The sequence below is a fragment of the Ovis canadensis genome, chromosome 2, assembly GCF_042477335.2.
Source record: "Ovis canadensis isolate MfBH-ARS-UI-01 breed Bighorn chromosome 2, ARS-UI_OviCan_v2, whole genome shotgun sequence".
NCBI lineage: Eukaryota > Metazoa > Chordata > Mammalia > Artiodactyla > Bovidae > Ovis > Ovis canadensis.
Window position 1 is genome coordinate 210,493,018 of NC_091246.1, and position 16,927 is coordinate 210,509,944.

Sequence of the window (16,927 nt, forward strand, 5' to 3'; positions counted from 1 at the left end):
ATATGTCAGATGTATAAAACTAGCCGTCATCTTAAAGCAGCTCACAGATAATCCTCATTTAAAGTATACTGACTTTATAAAATTTCCATGTTAGAGAATTCATAATACAAAGCAAGGGTTGCTTTTACCAGATTACAAAGCCTTGAAATTTAAGCTGGACTTTTTCCTGTGTTAGAACAATTGGCAGCTGTTTACAGGAGACATTGAGTAGGCGAACAGAGGAGTGGAAAAGATTTCTGAAGTTTGGGAAATTTCAGCAAAAGGAGCTTAGAATTTTGGCAGTGAAGTCTTAGAGGTGGGAACATACTTCTAAATTCTGAAATCTTTATCACATTAGACCAAAAATTCCAACTTGGACTATAAACCATGTTCTAACTAATTTTATGAGTGTCAGTTAAGAAAAAAGATTACTCTTTTAGAAGCTGGTATTTTTTTCTGCCTAGGAAAATAAAAACATATGTAAATAGAAAAAGGGACAACTAAGGACAAAAGGAACAAGTTTTAAATAACTAGAATGAAATATTGGGAAATCTGATGTCTTCTTTCTTGCTGACTTACATTTTTGGAAAAGTGAGGAGGAATAGTTTTGCCTAGTCTTGAAAATCAGTTTTATTTAAATATTTGTTATTTTGAAGTTGCTCTGTTTTTTCTAATCACCTTTTTTTAGCTCTTCAGAAAAAATTAAATATAAAAATGAGTGTTTCTTTTGCCATCTGTAAATAAGAGAGAATTAAAGAATCCAAAGTTGCAAGTGAAATGATGCCCAGACTAAAACGAAGCATATTTTATAACATAGTTGTAGAATTAGGCAACCTTGGTAGTCTGCTTTGTGACTTGTATTTATTTTATAAAACACTTTATTAATTTATGTTATAGGGTGGTTCAGGAAGAGGCTAATATTTATCATGTGTGTTTATGTGACTGCTGCTGAGGTGCTTCAGATTTTTCTATCTACAATGAATACCTTTTACTCAGTGTAAAAATAGTACTAATACTTCATGTTAAGCACTTTCTGAAAAAGAGACCATTATAAAGTATAATTGTCATTCTTCACAGTGCTTCTTTATGATTTGAGCATTTTCCTAATAGAGATAGGAAAATTAGTATAGTGACTTATGAAAAGATTCTTAGGCTTTAGAAATATGTATTTAAAATGTATTACATTTTTAGAGTTCTTCACCTATTTTAAAGTGGAAAATGCACATTGACTACTTGGTTTCAGAGCCCAGTGAAATAGGGCAGATATCTGATATTACAGTTTCATAGAGATATTACAGTTTCAGAGATGAGATTAAATGGATATGTTACAGAGGTGAAATTTAGCATTCCGGCTTCTGAAACTGAATCTAGGGGATTTTAATGTGAGAGCCACGTGCAAGAAGTCACTTATATCTGGTGTTGGTTTTTGCCCTGTAGAACCAAATAGTTTTACACAGAAACCACTTGTCACAAAATATTGATATATCACTTTAAATAAAAGAGTCTTCTGTTGATGTTTGTGCTTGGAGTTCTACATTCATCTCTTTCTCCTTTCCTTTTGCTAGTTACCTTCTCTCCCTCTTCTGATCAGATGGCTTAGGGAGCCTATAGGTAGGTGAATATTGTTCATTTAGTGAAGCAGTTAACAGATATTAAACTAGTTATGGGTACTTCTTTTATATTTGCTAGTTACTGTTTCTTTTTGAATTGGTATAGATACATTTTATTTCTAAGTAATAGAAGGTGAACTAATATATTTTAAGTATATTCCTATTTTAAGTATATTCTTTAAAAGTAGCACAGTTGAAAATACTATATAGCATCTTTTTTTCTCTTTTCAGTAAGCCTCCTCTGAAGTGTTACTAATCACTCTGCTCTAATAATCTTTTAAAATATCACTAATCATTTGGTGGTACCTTGCAGAGAGGAGGCACAGAATTTGTGACCTAGAGGAGCTTCTTTAGGACTTGAACTGAAAATGTAGTTCCTTTAAAGTGCCAGAGATTTTCATCTTGTATTTAAACACTCTTCTTATTTTGTTCGCTTTTTGTTGTAGGGTGGATGATGTGCCTCCCGGAATATCTCTGCTTCCTGATAATATTCTGCAGGTTCTGAGGATCCAGCTTCTACAGTGTGTTCAAAAAATGGCTGATGGGTTAGAGGAAGAACAGCAAGCCTTGTCAATTTTGCTTGTCAAGTTCTTCATTATTCTTTGCAGGTATCTGGTGCAAATAAACTAGTTATCTGTTTTAAATAATAGCAAACTAACAATGTATTTATTGGTTATTAATGATGTTTGTTGTCCATGTGGTTATTAATGATGTTTGTTGTCCATGTGGTTAATAGCAAACTAATAATGGCATTTATTGGTTATTAATGATGTTTGTTGTTTATGTGGAGCTCTTAAGGATGAGTGCAGCTTTTGAAGTAGGCTTGTAGTTTGTTATTATATTGGAAAGCCTTTTAGTATACCTACATAGAGATATTCAGCCAAGATAAAAGAATAAGTGCTTTAGAGTTAAGACAATGACAAGAGCTGTTACTTAAGAATTTATTGCACTTGTATTTTCTCTATGGTCCTCACCTATAAACATGTACATACACATTTTTATACTGTGCGTTGCCATTTGCAAAATGTATTTTTCTAGTCTTTCATTTTATAATTTAACCAAAGTAAGTATAATTATTCCATACCTTATATTTCCAGATTTATAGATGATTGGGTCTATGGTACTTAAATTTGGTGTGTATAAATAACAATTGGGAAGCTTACTAGAAATGCAGAGTTTGAGCCTTCTGTATGGAAATTTGGATCTAAAAGAGCTCATGCATTCTGATTTTCACCTATTCCACGTTAATCTGCATATAAAAATTTGAGAGCCATTGGGTTAGGAACATCATATGCTTCTTAAAATCTGTCTTCTTGTTCTTAGAGGAAAAACTTTTAGTCTTTTACCATTAGTTTGATATTTGCTGTGAAATTATATATAGATTTTATTAAGTCAAGACAGTTTCCTTCTATTCTTAATTTGCTGGGTGTTGTTCTCAGGAAAGATTGTTGAATTTTCTCAAGTGCTTTTCGTGCAGTTAAAATGCTTTTTAACTGAGATGATCATGTGGATTTTTTCCCTTTATTCTGTTGATGAAGCATATTGCATTGGTCAGGTTTCATATGTTGAACCAGCCTTTCATTTCAGGAATGAGTTCCACTTGGTCATGGTATGTAGTCCTTTTAATAGGCTGTTGAATTCTCCTTACTGGCATTTTGTTGAAGATCTCTGCATTAATGTTTATAAGGATTTTGGTATGTAGTTTTCTTGGAATCTCTTGTCTGATTTGGTATCAGGGTAATACTGCCATCATATAATGATTTATAAAGTGTTTCTTCTTCACTTTTTGGAAAGACGTGAGAAGGATTGGCATCAGTTCTTCTTTAAATGTTTTGTAGAATTTGCCAGTGAAAACATCAGGTCTAGGGCTGCTTTGTTGAGAGAGTTTTGACTGTTGATTCAGTATCCTTATTAGTTGAAGATCTGTTCAGGTTATTTATTTCATCATGGTTTAGTCTTAGGAGGTTTTGTGTTTCTAGGAATTTCTCCATTTCACCTATGTTATTAAATCTGTGTACAGTTCTTCATAATACTGTAATAATTCTTTTTATTTCTTTATAATCAGTACTATGTATCTTTTTATTTCTTTATAATCAGTCATGTCTGACTCTTTGTGACCCCATGGACTGTAGCCCACCAGACTCCTCCATCCATGGAATTTTCTAGGCAAGAGTACTGGAGTGGGTTACCATTTCCTCTCCAGGGGATCTTCCTGAACCAGGGATTGAACCCAGGTCTCCTGCATTGCGGGCAGACACTTTACCATCTGAGCCACCAGGGAATCCCAATTGGAGAAGGGAATGGCAAACCACTTGAGTATTCCTGCCTTGAGAACCCCATGAACAGTATGAAAAGGCAAAAAGATAGGACACTGAAAGATGAACTCCCCAGGTTGTTAGGTGCCCAATATGCTACAGGAGATCAGTGGAGAAATAACTCCAGAAAGAATGAAGAGATGGAGCCAAAGCAAAAACAACACCCAGTTGTGGATGTGACTTGTGATGGAAGCAAGGTCCAATGCTGTAAAGAGCAATATTACATAGGAACCTGGAATGTTAAGTCCATGAATCAAGGCAAATTGGAAGTGATCAAACAGGAGATGGCAAGAGTGAATGTCGACATTCCAGGAATCAGCAAACTAAAATGGACCGGAATGGGTGAATTTAACTCAGATGACCATTATATTTACTACTGTGGGCAAGAATCTCTTAGAATAAATGGAGGAGCCCTCATAGTCAACAAAAGAGTCCGAAATGCAGTACTTGGATGCAATCTCAAAAACGACAGAATGATCTCTGTTTGTTTCCAAGACAAACCATTCAATATCACGGAAATCCAAGAAAAGCAAGAGAATTCCAGAAAAACATCTATTTCTGCTTTATTGACTATGCCAAAGCCTTTGATTGTGTGGATCACAATAAACTGTGGAAAATTCTGAGAGAGATGGGAATACCAGACCACCTGACCTGCCTCTTGGGAAATCTGAATGCAAGTCAGGAAGCAACCGTTAGAACTGGACATGGAACAACACACTGGTTCCAAATAGGAAAAGGAGTGCATCAAGACTGTGTATTGTCACTGTGCTTATTTAACTTATATGCAGAGTACATCATGAGAAATGCTGGGCTGGAAGAAGCACAAGCTGGAATCAAGGTTGCCAGGAGAAGTATCAATAACCTCAGATATGCAGATGACACCACCCTTATGGCAGAAAGTGAAGAGGAACTAAAAAACCTCTTGATGAAAGTGAAAGAGGAGAGTGAAAAAGTTGGCTTAAAGCTCAACATTCAGAAAACGAAGATCATGGCATCTGGTCCCATCGCTTCATGGCAAATAGATGGGGAAACAGTGGAAACAGTGTCAGACTTTAGTGTTTTGGGCTCCAAAATCACTGCAGATGGAAGAAAAGTTACGACCAACCTAGACAGCATATTAAAAAGCAGAGACATTACTTTGTCAACAAAGGTCTGTCTAGTCAAGGCTATGGTTTTTCCAGTAGTCATGTATGGATGTGAGAGTTGGAGTATAAAAAAAACTGAGTGCCAAAGAATTGATGCTTTTGAACTGTGGTGTGGGAGAAGACTCTTGAGAGTCCCTTGGACTGCAAGGAGATCCAACCAGTCCATTCTGAAGGAGATCAGCCCTGGGATTTCTTTGGAAGGAATGATGCTATAGCTGAAACTCCAGTACTTTGGCCACCTCATGTGAAGAGTTGACTCATTGGAAAAGACTCTGATGGCTGGAAGGGATTGGGGGCAGGAGGAGAAGGGGACAACAGAGGATGAGATGGCTGGATGGCATCACTGACTCGATGGATGTGAGTTTGAATGAACTCTGGGATGGACAGGGAGGCCTGGCGTGCTGCGAATCATGGGGTCGCAAAGAGTCGGACACGACTGAGCGATTGAACTCAACTGTAGTGTCCTTAATTTTCACCTTGCAGGACACTGTTGAGCATTTTTTGCATGGTTCACCTAGTTGGCACAGACTCCATTACTTTTTGTTTTCTAGAAATGTGTTTGTTTCTCCCTCACTTTTGAAGCAGTTTGCCAAATATTGGATTGTTGGTTGATAATTTTTTCTTTTAGCATTTTGAATATATTCTCTCACTGTCTTCTGGCCTAAGTTTGTTATTAGAAATCTGGTGATAATTGTATTGAGGATATCTTATATGTGATGAATTATTTCTCTCTTCATGCTTTAAAGATCCTCTCTATGTCCTTTGAGAGTTTGATAACTTTGTGTGTCTCAGTGTGGGTGTCTGTGAGTTCACCTTATTTGGAGTTTATTAAGCTTCTCGGCTTATTGTTTATTTTCATGTCTTTCTTTTCACCCATTATTTGTTCAGGTATTCTCTGTTCCCCTTTTTCTTTCTCTTCTTTTTCCAGAACGCAAATATTATTATTTCTATTATTTAGACTTGTTAATGTCCATTGTGCTGTCTTTAGGTTCCCTGATTCTTTCTTCCCCCTCTTCAAGTCTGCTCTTGGGGGGCAGCGGCGGTACCCACTGGCGTAGACACGCTCCAGCCATGGTGGTGGTTGCACCCACTCAGAGCCTGGCCGCCGGGGCCCCTAAAGTACTGCTTCTGTCTGGCCAGCCCACTGCTGCGGCCGGAGCCCTGGCTGGCCGGGCTCTGCTGGTCATGGTGCCAGGCCAGCAAGGGGCCAGCCTGGAGAGGGTGACGGGGGCTCTGCCCCAGGCATGCAGGTGACAGCGCCTCATGCACCTGAGCCCGGAAGAGAAGGCGCTGCGGAGGAAACTGAAAAACAGAAGCAGCTCAGACTGCCAGAGACCGAGAGAAAGCTCGAATGAGTGAGCTGGAGCAACAAGCGGTAGATTTGGAAGAAGAGAACCAAAAACTGTTAGAAAATCAGCTTTTACAAGAGAAAACTCATGGCCTTGTAGTTGAGAATCAGGAGTTAAGAGCAATTGGGGACGGATGCCCTAGTGGCTGAAGAGGAAGCAGAGACCAAGAGGGACGGAGCAGGGCTGGTGGCCGGGTCTGCCGAGTCCACAGCACTCAGACTACGTGCACCTCTGCAGCAGGTGCAGGCCCAGTTGTCCCCCCTCCAGAACATCTCCCCATGGACTCCAGTGGTGCTGACTCTTCAGACTCTGAGTCTGATATCCTGTTGGGCATTCTGTTCAACTTGGACCCAGTCATATTCCTCAGATGTCCTTCCCCAGAGTCTGCCAGCCTGGAGCAGCTCCCAGAAGTGGACCCAGAAGGACCCCGTTCCTTACCGGCCTCCCCTTCTCCATACCTGGGGACGTCATCAGCCAAGCTGGAAGCCATTAATGACCTGATTCGTTTTGACCATGTATATACAAAGCCCCTAGTCTTAGAGATGCCCTCTGAGACAGAGAGCGAAGCCAGTGTGGTAGTGAAAATTGAGGAAGCACCTTTCAGCCGCTCAGAGAAAGATCACCCTAAATTCACTGTCTCAGTGAAGGAAGAACTTGCAGAAGATGACTTCATTCCAGAGCTGGGTATCTCAGTTCTGCTTTCAACCAGCAACTGCCTGAAGCCATCTTCCTGCCTGCTGGATGCTTACAGTGACTGTAGCTATGAGGGCTCCCCTTCTCCTTTGAGCGACATGTCCTCCCTGCTTGATGCAGACCATTCTTGGGAGGACCCTTTTGCCAGTGAATTTTGCCCAGCTGGTTAGTGTCTAAGGAGTGATCCAGTACTGATGCTCTTTTCTTGACTGTGACACTGCCTAGAGGACAGCACAAAGGCCTGTGCTTCATCCAAAAAGCCAAAGTAGAGGGGTGTGGTCCTGGAGAATTCCTCTAAAGTATTTGTTCAAGCCTCCTAGGTCACCCCAAGTATTGTCCTTTGACCTTTAGTGGTCCAGGGTACATACATACATTACTATGATCCAGAATTACAGCTTCTGAGGGTGTACGTTTATCTTAAGGGTGGTGGTTCACCCTGAAGTACTTACACAAGGGTCATGGGATAAGTGTTCAGACATGGAGTTAAGGAATGGTCCTTTATCAGTTTCTCTTTTCCCTTCTTAGCATCCCAGGCTTGCCTCCGATTTTAGGTCCTTTAGTTTGGTTCTGCAAGCAGAACACCTACCTGAAGGGGCTCCTTTTCCCTCACATACAGTTCAAGTAAAGATCAAGAATCTTGTAAAATTACAGAAAACTACTATGTAAATGCTTGATGAAATCTTTCCGTGCTAGCGTAACTTTTGGAAGGTGCTTTCTCCATTTATTTAAAACTACCTGTGCAATTAAAAAGTACAATGCAGTGTCAAAAAAAAAAAAAAATCTGCTCTTGGATTCCTCTAGTGAATTTTTCATTGTAATGATTGTACTTTTCAGCACCAGAATTTCTTTTGGCTTCTTTTTAGTCTTTTAAATCTCTTTATCAGTATTTCCATTTTGTTTACACATTAATTTCTTAACTTTCTCCATGCCTACCTTGAATATTTCGAGTGTCTTGAAGACAGTTAATTTGAAGTTTTTTGTCCAATAAGTCTTTTTCAGGGAGTTTCTGTTGATTTCTTTTTTTCTTTTGACTGGGCCATAGTTCCCTAGTTCTTTGTATATCTTCTGATTTTTCTTTTTAATTGAATGCAGGACATTGAATCTAATAACGTAATGTTGAAAATCAGATTTACCTCCTTTCCAGTTGTTTACTGCTTTTTGTTGTTACTTTTGTTTGTTGCTTTTATAATATTTTTTATTCAGTTGAGTTCAGTTCAGTCGCTCAGTCGTGTCTGACTCTTTGTGACCCCATAAATCGCAGCACGCCAGGCCTCCCTGTCCATCACCAACTCCCAGAGTTCACTCAGACTCATGTCCATCGAGTCAGTGATGCCATCCAGCCATCTCATCCTCAGTCGTCCCCTTCTCCTCCTGCCCTCAATCCCTCCCAGCATCAGGGTCTTTTCCAATGAGTCAGCTCTTCGCATGAGGTGGCCAAAGTACTGGAGTTTCAGCTTTAGCATCATTCCTTCCAAAGTAATCCCAGGGCTGATCTCCTTTAGAATGGACTGGTTGGACCTCCTTGCAGTCCAAGGGACTCTCAAGAGTCTTCTCCAACACCACAGTTCAAAAGCATCAATTCTTCGGTGCTCAGCTTTCTTCACAGTCCAACTCTCACATCCATACATGACTGCTGGTAAAATCATAGCCTTGACTAGACGGACCTTAGTCGGCAAAGTAATGTCTCTGCTTTTGAATATGCTATCTAGGTTGGTCATAACTTTTCTTCCAAGGAGTAAGCGTCTTTTAATTTCATGGCTGCAGTCACCATCTGCAGTGATTTTGGAGCCCCAAGAAATAAAGTCTGACCACTGTTTCCACTGTTTCCCCATCTATTTGCCATGAAGTGATGGGACCAGATGCCGTGATCTTTCTTTTTCTGAATGTTGAGCTTTAAGCCAACTTTTTCACTCTCCTCTTTCACTTTCATCCAGAGGCTCTTTAGTTCCTCTTTACTTTCTGCCATAAGGGTGGTGTCATCTGTATATCTAAGGTTATTGATATTTCTCTCGACAATCTTGATTCCAGCTTGTGTTTCTTCCAGCCCAGCGTTTCTCATGATGTACTCTGCATAGAAGTTAAATAAGCAGGATGACAATATACAGCCTTGACGTACTCCTTTTCCTATTTGGAACCAGTCTGTTGTTCCATGTCTAGTTCTAACTGTTGCTTCCTGACCTGCATATAGGTTTCTCAAGAGGCAGGTCAGGTGGTCTGGTATTCCCATCTCTCTCAGAATTTTCCACAGTTTCTTGTGATCCACACAGTCAAAGGCTTTGGCATAGTCAATAAAGCAGAAATAGATGTTTTATTACAGATTGTCTTTGTGCTGAGAATCAACCTGAGTTGTAAACCTGAGGTCTGCTCAGATCTATTATGATTTTCCCTCAGCATATGTGGTCACTCTGTAATTTTCCCTATTTATGCCATCAGTTTTGAATATCCTAGTCTTTAATATCTGTCTCCCAAAAGGGGAGAAAAAATTAGAAGATGATGGTGGAAAGGGAAATGACTCATTAAGTCCCATGGAAATTACATTGCCCGTAGAGGGAAGAGTAATAACTGTGGGGGTAGGTGCAATAGCAGTGGCTGCCTGTCTGTTTCTGTGCACCTTTATAATGAGGTGTGCCGGGGTCCAGCTCTGGTGGATCCAGGTAATTCGAAGCAGGAATGACGTTGGCGAGGAAAAACTTATTTATTTAATTAGAAATATAAGATTAGATTAGGAAGAAATAGTGTAGTAGGAAAATTAAGTGGAGAAAAGAGGCTGAATAACTTGGTTTACGTGGAAGGCCAGTGAAGTTCCAGACAAGGAGCTTGCACCATCTACATTAGGCCACTGGCGTCCTCTTGAATATCGGAGGGTGCCCCACCTTGGGCTCCCTCTCTCGTGGATCTTAGAAGTCGGGGCAAATAAGTAGATATGGCGAGCCTCCACGCCCCAGATGGGAATTCAGCCAGAAAATAAAGTAAAGAGGAGACACGGGGGAAACCAGTCCTTCCAGTGACTGGCCCGACCTCTATTGTCTAGAAAGGCCTTTTATACCTTTTTGATTGTACATAGAGATCAATGGGTAATACAAACTTATGCAGCGTTAGCAGCCCAGACTCTTATCAAAACCAGGCTTTTCTCTCTGCATACCTAGTTGTATATACAAGTCTTAGGTGATTTACATCATTTTCCCGCCAAAAGGGCCAATTAACATTTTACAGCCTTTTTTCTGATAAGGGTTTGTCAACCAGAAGACTTATTTGTGTTGTTCTTCTCAAAGTCTGGTGCTACTCTCAGAAAGCACTAAATAAAGTTACATTCTTACATAGCAAAGATACAGCAGTTTATAACAAGTAAAAGGAGTACAGTGATTTATAACAAAAGAAAAGTGATTAACTCAAAAGTCTAGTGTTGCTAACATCAAAACTATTATATATCTTTTTCCATATCCCATTTACATTGATTAACATCCTCCCAGGTGCCTAAAAGATAAAGAATACGGAGGCCTGGCGGCAATCATCGAGTCAACAGTGAAAACCCGTCACCAATATGATTTTTAGCTCTTTAGAAAAGGTTCTGCATCTTTAAGATGCTTTTAAGCTTTGTGCCTCTCTCGGTTGGGGGGCTGTAAGCAATTCACAAGCTGTAAGAGGTCCGGGGGAACCTGTTAGGCAAGCTAGAGAGTTATCAGAGGGGTTTTAACTGAAACATCCCTTTCAAATGCAGAAGGCTAAAGCCCTGAGTTGACTTTTTCCAGAGACTATCAGAAAAGCAGAGTACAGAAGCCGGCAGATTTTTGGTTTTGGGGGTACATGCTCACGAAATACCAGGGGGACACCCTGAGATCTGACTTGCCTTGCCCATCACATCTCTGCTGTGACCTTGTCACAGGTGGGATTCCTCACGCTGGCTCCCAGCAGAGATGCAGCAGTTGGTGACCAGAGAACAGATCTCCAATACTTGGGGACAGGGTTCTTTTTGCCCTTAATGGTTCCTGTAAGCTTGCTTCCAAGCTGCTTCTGGAACATATGCACGGCTGTTTACCACATGTCTGGGATGGGGATTGGTAGCTGCTGCTGTGCTAATAGCTGAAATTTAAATTAATGTCCATAATGTAGGACATTAATTGCAATTTACCATCCAAAACTTCATATGAAAGTTACCAGCCTTCATTAGAGGCTCAAGGTTTCCAAAATACTTACATCAAACTGATTTTGACAGTGTAACTGTTTCTAGGTGGGGAGACAGATTCCTTGTGCTTCCTACTTGGCTGTCTTCCCAGAATCCTCCACAGGCTTTGAATGTTACCTCTGCCTTTATGCTCTGCTTTCTCAAAGATGTCCTGCCATTCTGACTTCTTAAGAAGTCTGTTAATTCAGTTAATTTTTCCTGTTCTTTTAGCATCTACTGGATTTTAAGATACAGAGTATTTTTCAAGGTCACAATGTCTCAGAACTTAATAGAGTTTTTGTCTTAATAGAATTTTTTTTTAATCTGTAAAGAAAAAGACTGGCGAGGTTAGATAGAGTACACTTTAACATTTTATGTGTCATGGAAAAAATGACTCTTTCGACCCTCTGGGCTGTAGCCCACCAGGCTCCTCTGTCCATGGAATTCTCCAGGCAAGAATACTGGAGTGGGTAGCCATTTGCTTGTCCAGTGGCTCTTCCCGACTCGGATTGAACCTGGGTCTCCTGCATTGCAGGTGGATTCTTTACCATCTGAGCCACCAGGGAAGCCCCTTTATGTGCTATTCCTCGATCTTATTAAAAAGGGAATAAAAATGAGGGTCAGGTTTTAACTGAATGCCATGCCCTTGTTAATCCATTGCTTTATACAAGGCATGTGCTCTGCCCTCTTGAAGTATGTATAGATATCCACCCTTCTTTCATGCTTTTTAATACAGTTGAAGAGATATATTATGAGTCTAAAGAAAGTGAAAGAAAGTGAAAGAAAGTGAAGTTGCTCAGTTGTGTCTGACTCTTTGCTACCCCGTGGACTGTAGCCCTTCAGGCTCCTCCGTCAATGGGATTTTCAGGCAGGAATACTGGAGTGGGTTGCCATTTCCTTCTCCAGGATATCTTCCTGACCCAGGGATTGAATCCAGGCCTCCCACAATGTAGGCAGACGCTTTACCATCTGAGCCACCAGGGATGAGTCTAAAAGGAGAACCCAGTTTCAGAAAGCAAGATGATAACTGTAAAACTACACAAAATGTCTTATAAAGGCCATGATATGTAAAAAAACCAAGCTAAGAATCTACAGAAGAAAATAGCAACAAATCTGGAAAGAAATAATCCACAATGTATGTATTTGCTAATGTTCGAGTTGTAAGAACATTAATGACTTTTACTCTTTCTACTTTGTGATACTTTCCAATTTTTCACAATAAGCAAATGCTAATTAACAAGTATTTCTTATTCTCTGTTTATAGTACTTAAATAGTGCTTGAGTTGTGTTTTGCATTCTCAGTAGGAAAGCAATTATATAATCAAATTGATTTTAAGTTTTAATGAATGTTATTTGTACTTCATTTGCCAACAAGTGTTCTGAAAATCAGTCTGAATATATGAGCATGCATTTTTCTCACCATTCATATGCAATAAATATATGGCTATTCTTTTTTTTTTCTCTCACAGAAATCTATCTAATGTAGAAGAAATTGGGACCTGCTCATATATCAACCATGTTATCACTATGACAACACTCTATATTCAGCAAGTAGGTGTGAATTAATATATTCCTTTTTGTTGCTTTACTGAGAGTAATTAGTTTTTACTTTTTAAAATTTAGTACAGTTAAATGTTTTCAGAGGAGGTATTAATTGAGAAGATCATTAAATTATCATTGAGCACATTATTGCAGGCATCTGATGCATATTATCTAAAAGTAGAAAAACAGTTATTAATACATTTTGTTATTTTAATTTTAAAATTGAAGCATTTTGTAAATGGCTTTTTAAAATGGCACAGTTTGTCATTTTATGTTTTTATTATTTATTCATCAAATAGCCCTCTTACTGAAAGCATCTTCATTTTTGGAAAAATGTTTGGCTGACAGTTTGAAACCTTTCCTAGAAAATATTTAAAATTTGAGTGGTTATATCTAGTCAATATGATTAACTGACCTGCAACTGACCTGAAACTTAGGCTTATTTGAATAAAAATTATTTGTAATTATTAGATGAATGAAACATAGTAATCTCTTAATGATATTGCACAGTATGTCATATGGCTTAATATTTAAGTGCATATAATTTTATATTTAAATTCTCAGTTGAAAAGCAAAAAAAAAGAGAAGGAATTGGCAGATCAGACATCTGTTGAAGAATTTGTGATCCATGCATTGGCATTTTGCGAAAGTTTATATGATCCATATCGGAATTGGAGGCAACGAATTTCAGGGTATGTCTTACAGTGTTCATTTGCACACTTAAGGTCCTAGTGAATGTAATTCTTCAAAGCAGGTCTCATTCTCTATGAAAGCAACTGGTAAGTTGTGTTTTAGGCTCCATCTCTATCTCTGAAATAGAGAGGTACATTGGAGGTAATGAATTAGTGATAAATGCCACTTCTGGATAATTAATTCGCTCTGATCTTTTATTTTGTAATGCAATTGAATGCTAATAATCTGATGGTAAAAAATCTCAGAGCACAGTAGCATCAAGTAGAGTGTACATATTTTTCAAGGAAATTTCTCTTTTTATAAAAGCATATTTCATAATTTGTAAATGAATTTTAATAATGTTTTATGTATTAATGTTTATTTTAAATTGTGGACCTTGTATCAGCCAAGGTCTAGTTAGGAAAACAGAAACCAGTGCTTTAAAAGAGAGCATATAGCAAAAGGAAAATTTTAAGTAGGTATTAGTGAAATTGCTCAGTCGTGTTGGACTCTTTGTGACCCCATGGACTGCAGCCTGCTGGGCTTCTCAGTCCATGTGATTTTCCAGGCAAGAATACTGGAGTAGGTTGTCATTTCCTTCTCCAGGGGATTTTCCTGGCCCAGGGATCGAACCCAGGTCCTCCCACATTGTAGGCAGATGCTTTACCCTCTGAGCCACCAGGGAAGGATTAGAGGATTCAGAAAGCAAAAGGGGGGACACTGGTGTAATATAGAAATAGTGGCTTTAGGAAGCAGCTCCTTCCCTGGGGCTGTGGGAACAAAGGGAAGAGTTTGGAGTTATCAGAAACTAGATGTTTCAGAGAAGGAGTCCTGCAGTTCCTGGGTGTGAGATTTCTGGGGAAAGAGCCCTAAGGCAGTGCTGATATCACTGAGCAGCCATGAAGAGGCTGGTTCTGGGATTGCCAAAAATAAGCTGAAGACAGAAACCAACTGTGAATGCCATAGTTAAGAACTGTTGGCTGGTGAAAAAAAGAAAAGGAATAAAGAATCATTCCCCTTTCAACCATTCAGTCTTCCAGTCTCCGTTTAGTACCACATGTTGATGAAACCAAGACTGAGGTACCTGGAGAAAAAGAAATATAGTTTGTAGCATGCCTATTGCAGCATCACAAAGCAGATGAAATGTGGAATGGTGGATTGGTAGCTTAGCAACAAAGGCATAATTACCAGTACACAGCTCAAAGAGTATAAAAACTCAGATGACTTTCTTACCTGTGGGAAAAGAATAGGTATATTGTCACTTACAGTCAGATCTCTTTTTTCAGTCTCCCTGCTGCTGTACTTTCAATCTGAAGATTTTTTATTTTCAATGTAATTTGTCTTATTTATAAGTAATTCTTACTTCCTACAACATTTCGTTACTAGAATGTTTTGATTTTTTTAAAATAGGATTTTCAGGATTTCCAGGGTGTGATACCCTCACTTTGAATAGCCACCATTGAATAGTGGTTAAGAATTAATAACTGAGAGAACATGTATATAGACTATGTGGTAGCACTTTGTATGTTCTATATAGTAAGTAATATTTTATTGAAATAACACATCTTTTAGGTAAAGCAAGGAGAGTTTAATAGAAATAATAAGAACAAATACTCCAGCTATTGAATATAACTGGCTTCCCAGGTAACTCAGTGGTAAAGAATCCACCTGCCAATTCAGGAGATGCAAGAGACACTGGTTCGATCCCCTGGGTCAGGGAGATCCCCTGGAGGAGGAAATGGCAATCCACTCCAGTATTCTTGCCTGGAAAATTCCATAGACAGAGGAGCCTGGCAGGCTACAGTATATGGGGTTGCAGAGTCAGAAATGACTGAATGACTTATCACTGCCATTAAATATAATGATCCTATCCACTTATACATTTGGTTTCCTTTATATATTGAAAGAAGTTGTCTTTTGTTATAAACCATGGAGGAAGAAAGGAATTCATAAGTCCGTACCAGTGATTGATTGATAAAGATAGGGAGAGAGAGAAAAATAAGGGAGTAGAGAGGGCTCTTGCTTCCAGTAGAAGGGCAAATGACAATTAGGAATGCACAGGGGATGCTGATGTTTGAAAAGAATCAACATTTTGGACACATTATAGGAAAGTTAGGAATCCCAATATACAGCGGCGAAAGTTTGGTAAAGAACATGGGTTTTGCATAATTTTAAAATGCTTCTCTACAGATTACTTTCTTGTTGCAAAGGATAAATTAGTAATTATTTTGTACAGTACTGGATAGTACATTGACTGGATGACCAAAGTTAACATCATCATTGAGAAACAGGTGGACACCCTGTGCCTGCAACTGTGATAATGCTAAGAAGGACCCATCATTGCATGTATAATAGTCCAGCTAAGAATGTGTGATCTGAATCTTAATTGTATGGAAACATGAAGCAAACTCCAAAGGGACAACATTTTAGTGAATAAAAGGAAGAGTTAGGAGACAGCAGACTTTAAAAGTATGACAGAGAAAATGTGTGGAAATGTTTCAGATTAAAGAAGGTAAAAGAGGTGTGACTGCCAAATGCAATGCCTGACCCTGGATAGGAAACTATACTTAGGGCCTAGAAGGTGAAATGCTATAGGACACTGTTAGGTCAGTTGACATATTGGATTATAGTAGTAGTTTCAATAAATGTGTAACATTAATGGTAAGTGTATTGAAATTTATAACAGTACTATAATATTATATATGACAGTATCCCTATTCCTAGGAATTATTCACTATCAAGTATTTAGAGGTAAAAGGGGATAATATTCATAATTTCCCTTAAATGTTCTGAAAAATTATAGGTCTCAATATGTGTACATATGTAAATACACATATATATAAATATATATGTATATATATTTTAGGGGAAGAGTAAGCAAATTATAAAGCATTTAGGATAAAATTTTAAACAATGACCCTGAGTAAGCACTTCTTGAAGTTCTTTATACTATTTTTATTCTGGCAGTTTTTGCCAGAGCTTGAATTTATTTCCGGATGAAAAGTTTAAAAATTGAGAAAAAAAAGCGTATGTTCTAGGTATGATGAGAACACAAAAAAAAAGCATAGAAAAATTGACTGGGGGACATAACCTTTAGAAAACTGAAATGCAAGCAAACATTTTGCATCCCTCTCAGCAACCTGTTGATATGTATTGGCATCAGCTAGGTGCTAAATGCTTGGCCAGATACCAGTTAATAATGGAGCAACCAAATATACTATGTTTTAAAAATGGTACATTATTAGCTGTTCTGTTTTAACCTATTGAAAGCATGCAGTGCAAATTACTTATGCTCTGATACCTGTTATGATATAATTGTTTTCTCCTCTTTTAATTCAGCTTATTAAATTTTACCACAAGTATAATGGAAATTATTTATGTTTGAATGTCACATCTAATACAGGGCCTTTAGAATGAGTCATTAATCACATATCACAAGAGTATATTTTTATTGTGTTAG

At 38.6% G+C, this 16,927-nt stretch overlaps 1 protein-coding gene and 1 pseudogene across 3 annotated transcripts in view; both read left to right on the plus strand.

Annotated features, from left to right (window-relative positions):
* The window catches only part of NBEAL1 (neurobeachin like 1), a 153,374-nt gene that overhangs the window by 24,497 nt on the left and 111,950 nt on the right, over positions 1–16,927 (plus strand). For all 3 annotated transcript variants that reach the window (XM_069578035.1, XM_069578037.1, XM_069578036.1), the window contains 3 exons: positions 2,036–2,197; positions 12,723–12,804; positions 13,360–13,487. In XM_069578035.1, the coding sequence (XP_069434136.1) occupies positions 2,036–2,197; positions 12,723–12,804; positions 13,360–13,487 (372 nt within the window). The remainder of the gene's footprint in view (positions 1–2,035; positions 2,198–12,722; positions 12,805–13,359; positions 13,488–16,927) is intronic.
* Positions 6,121–6,998, plus strand: LOC138434134 (X-box-binding protein 1-like; annotated as a pseudogene).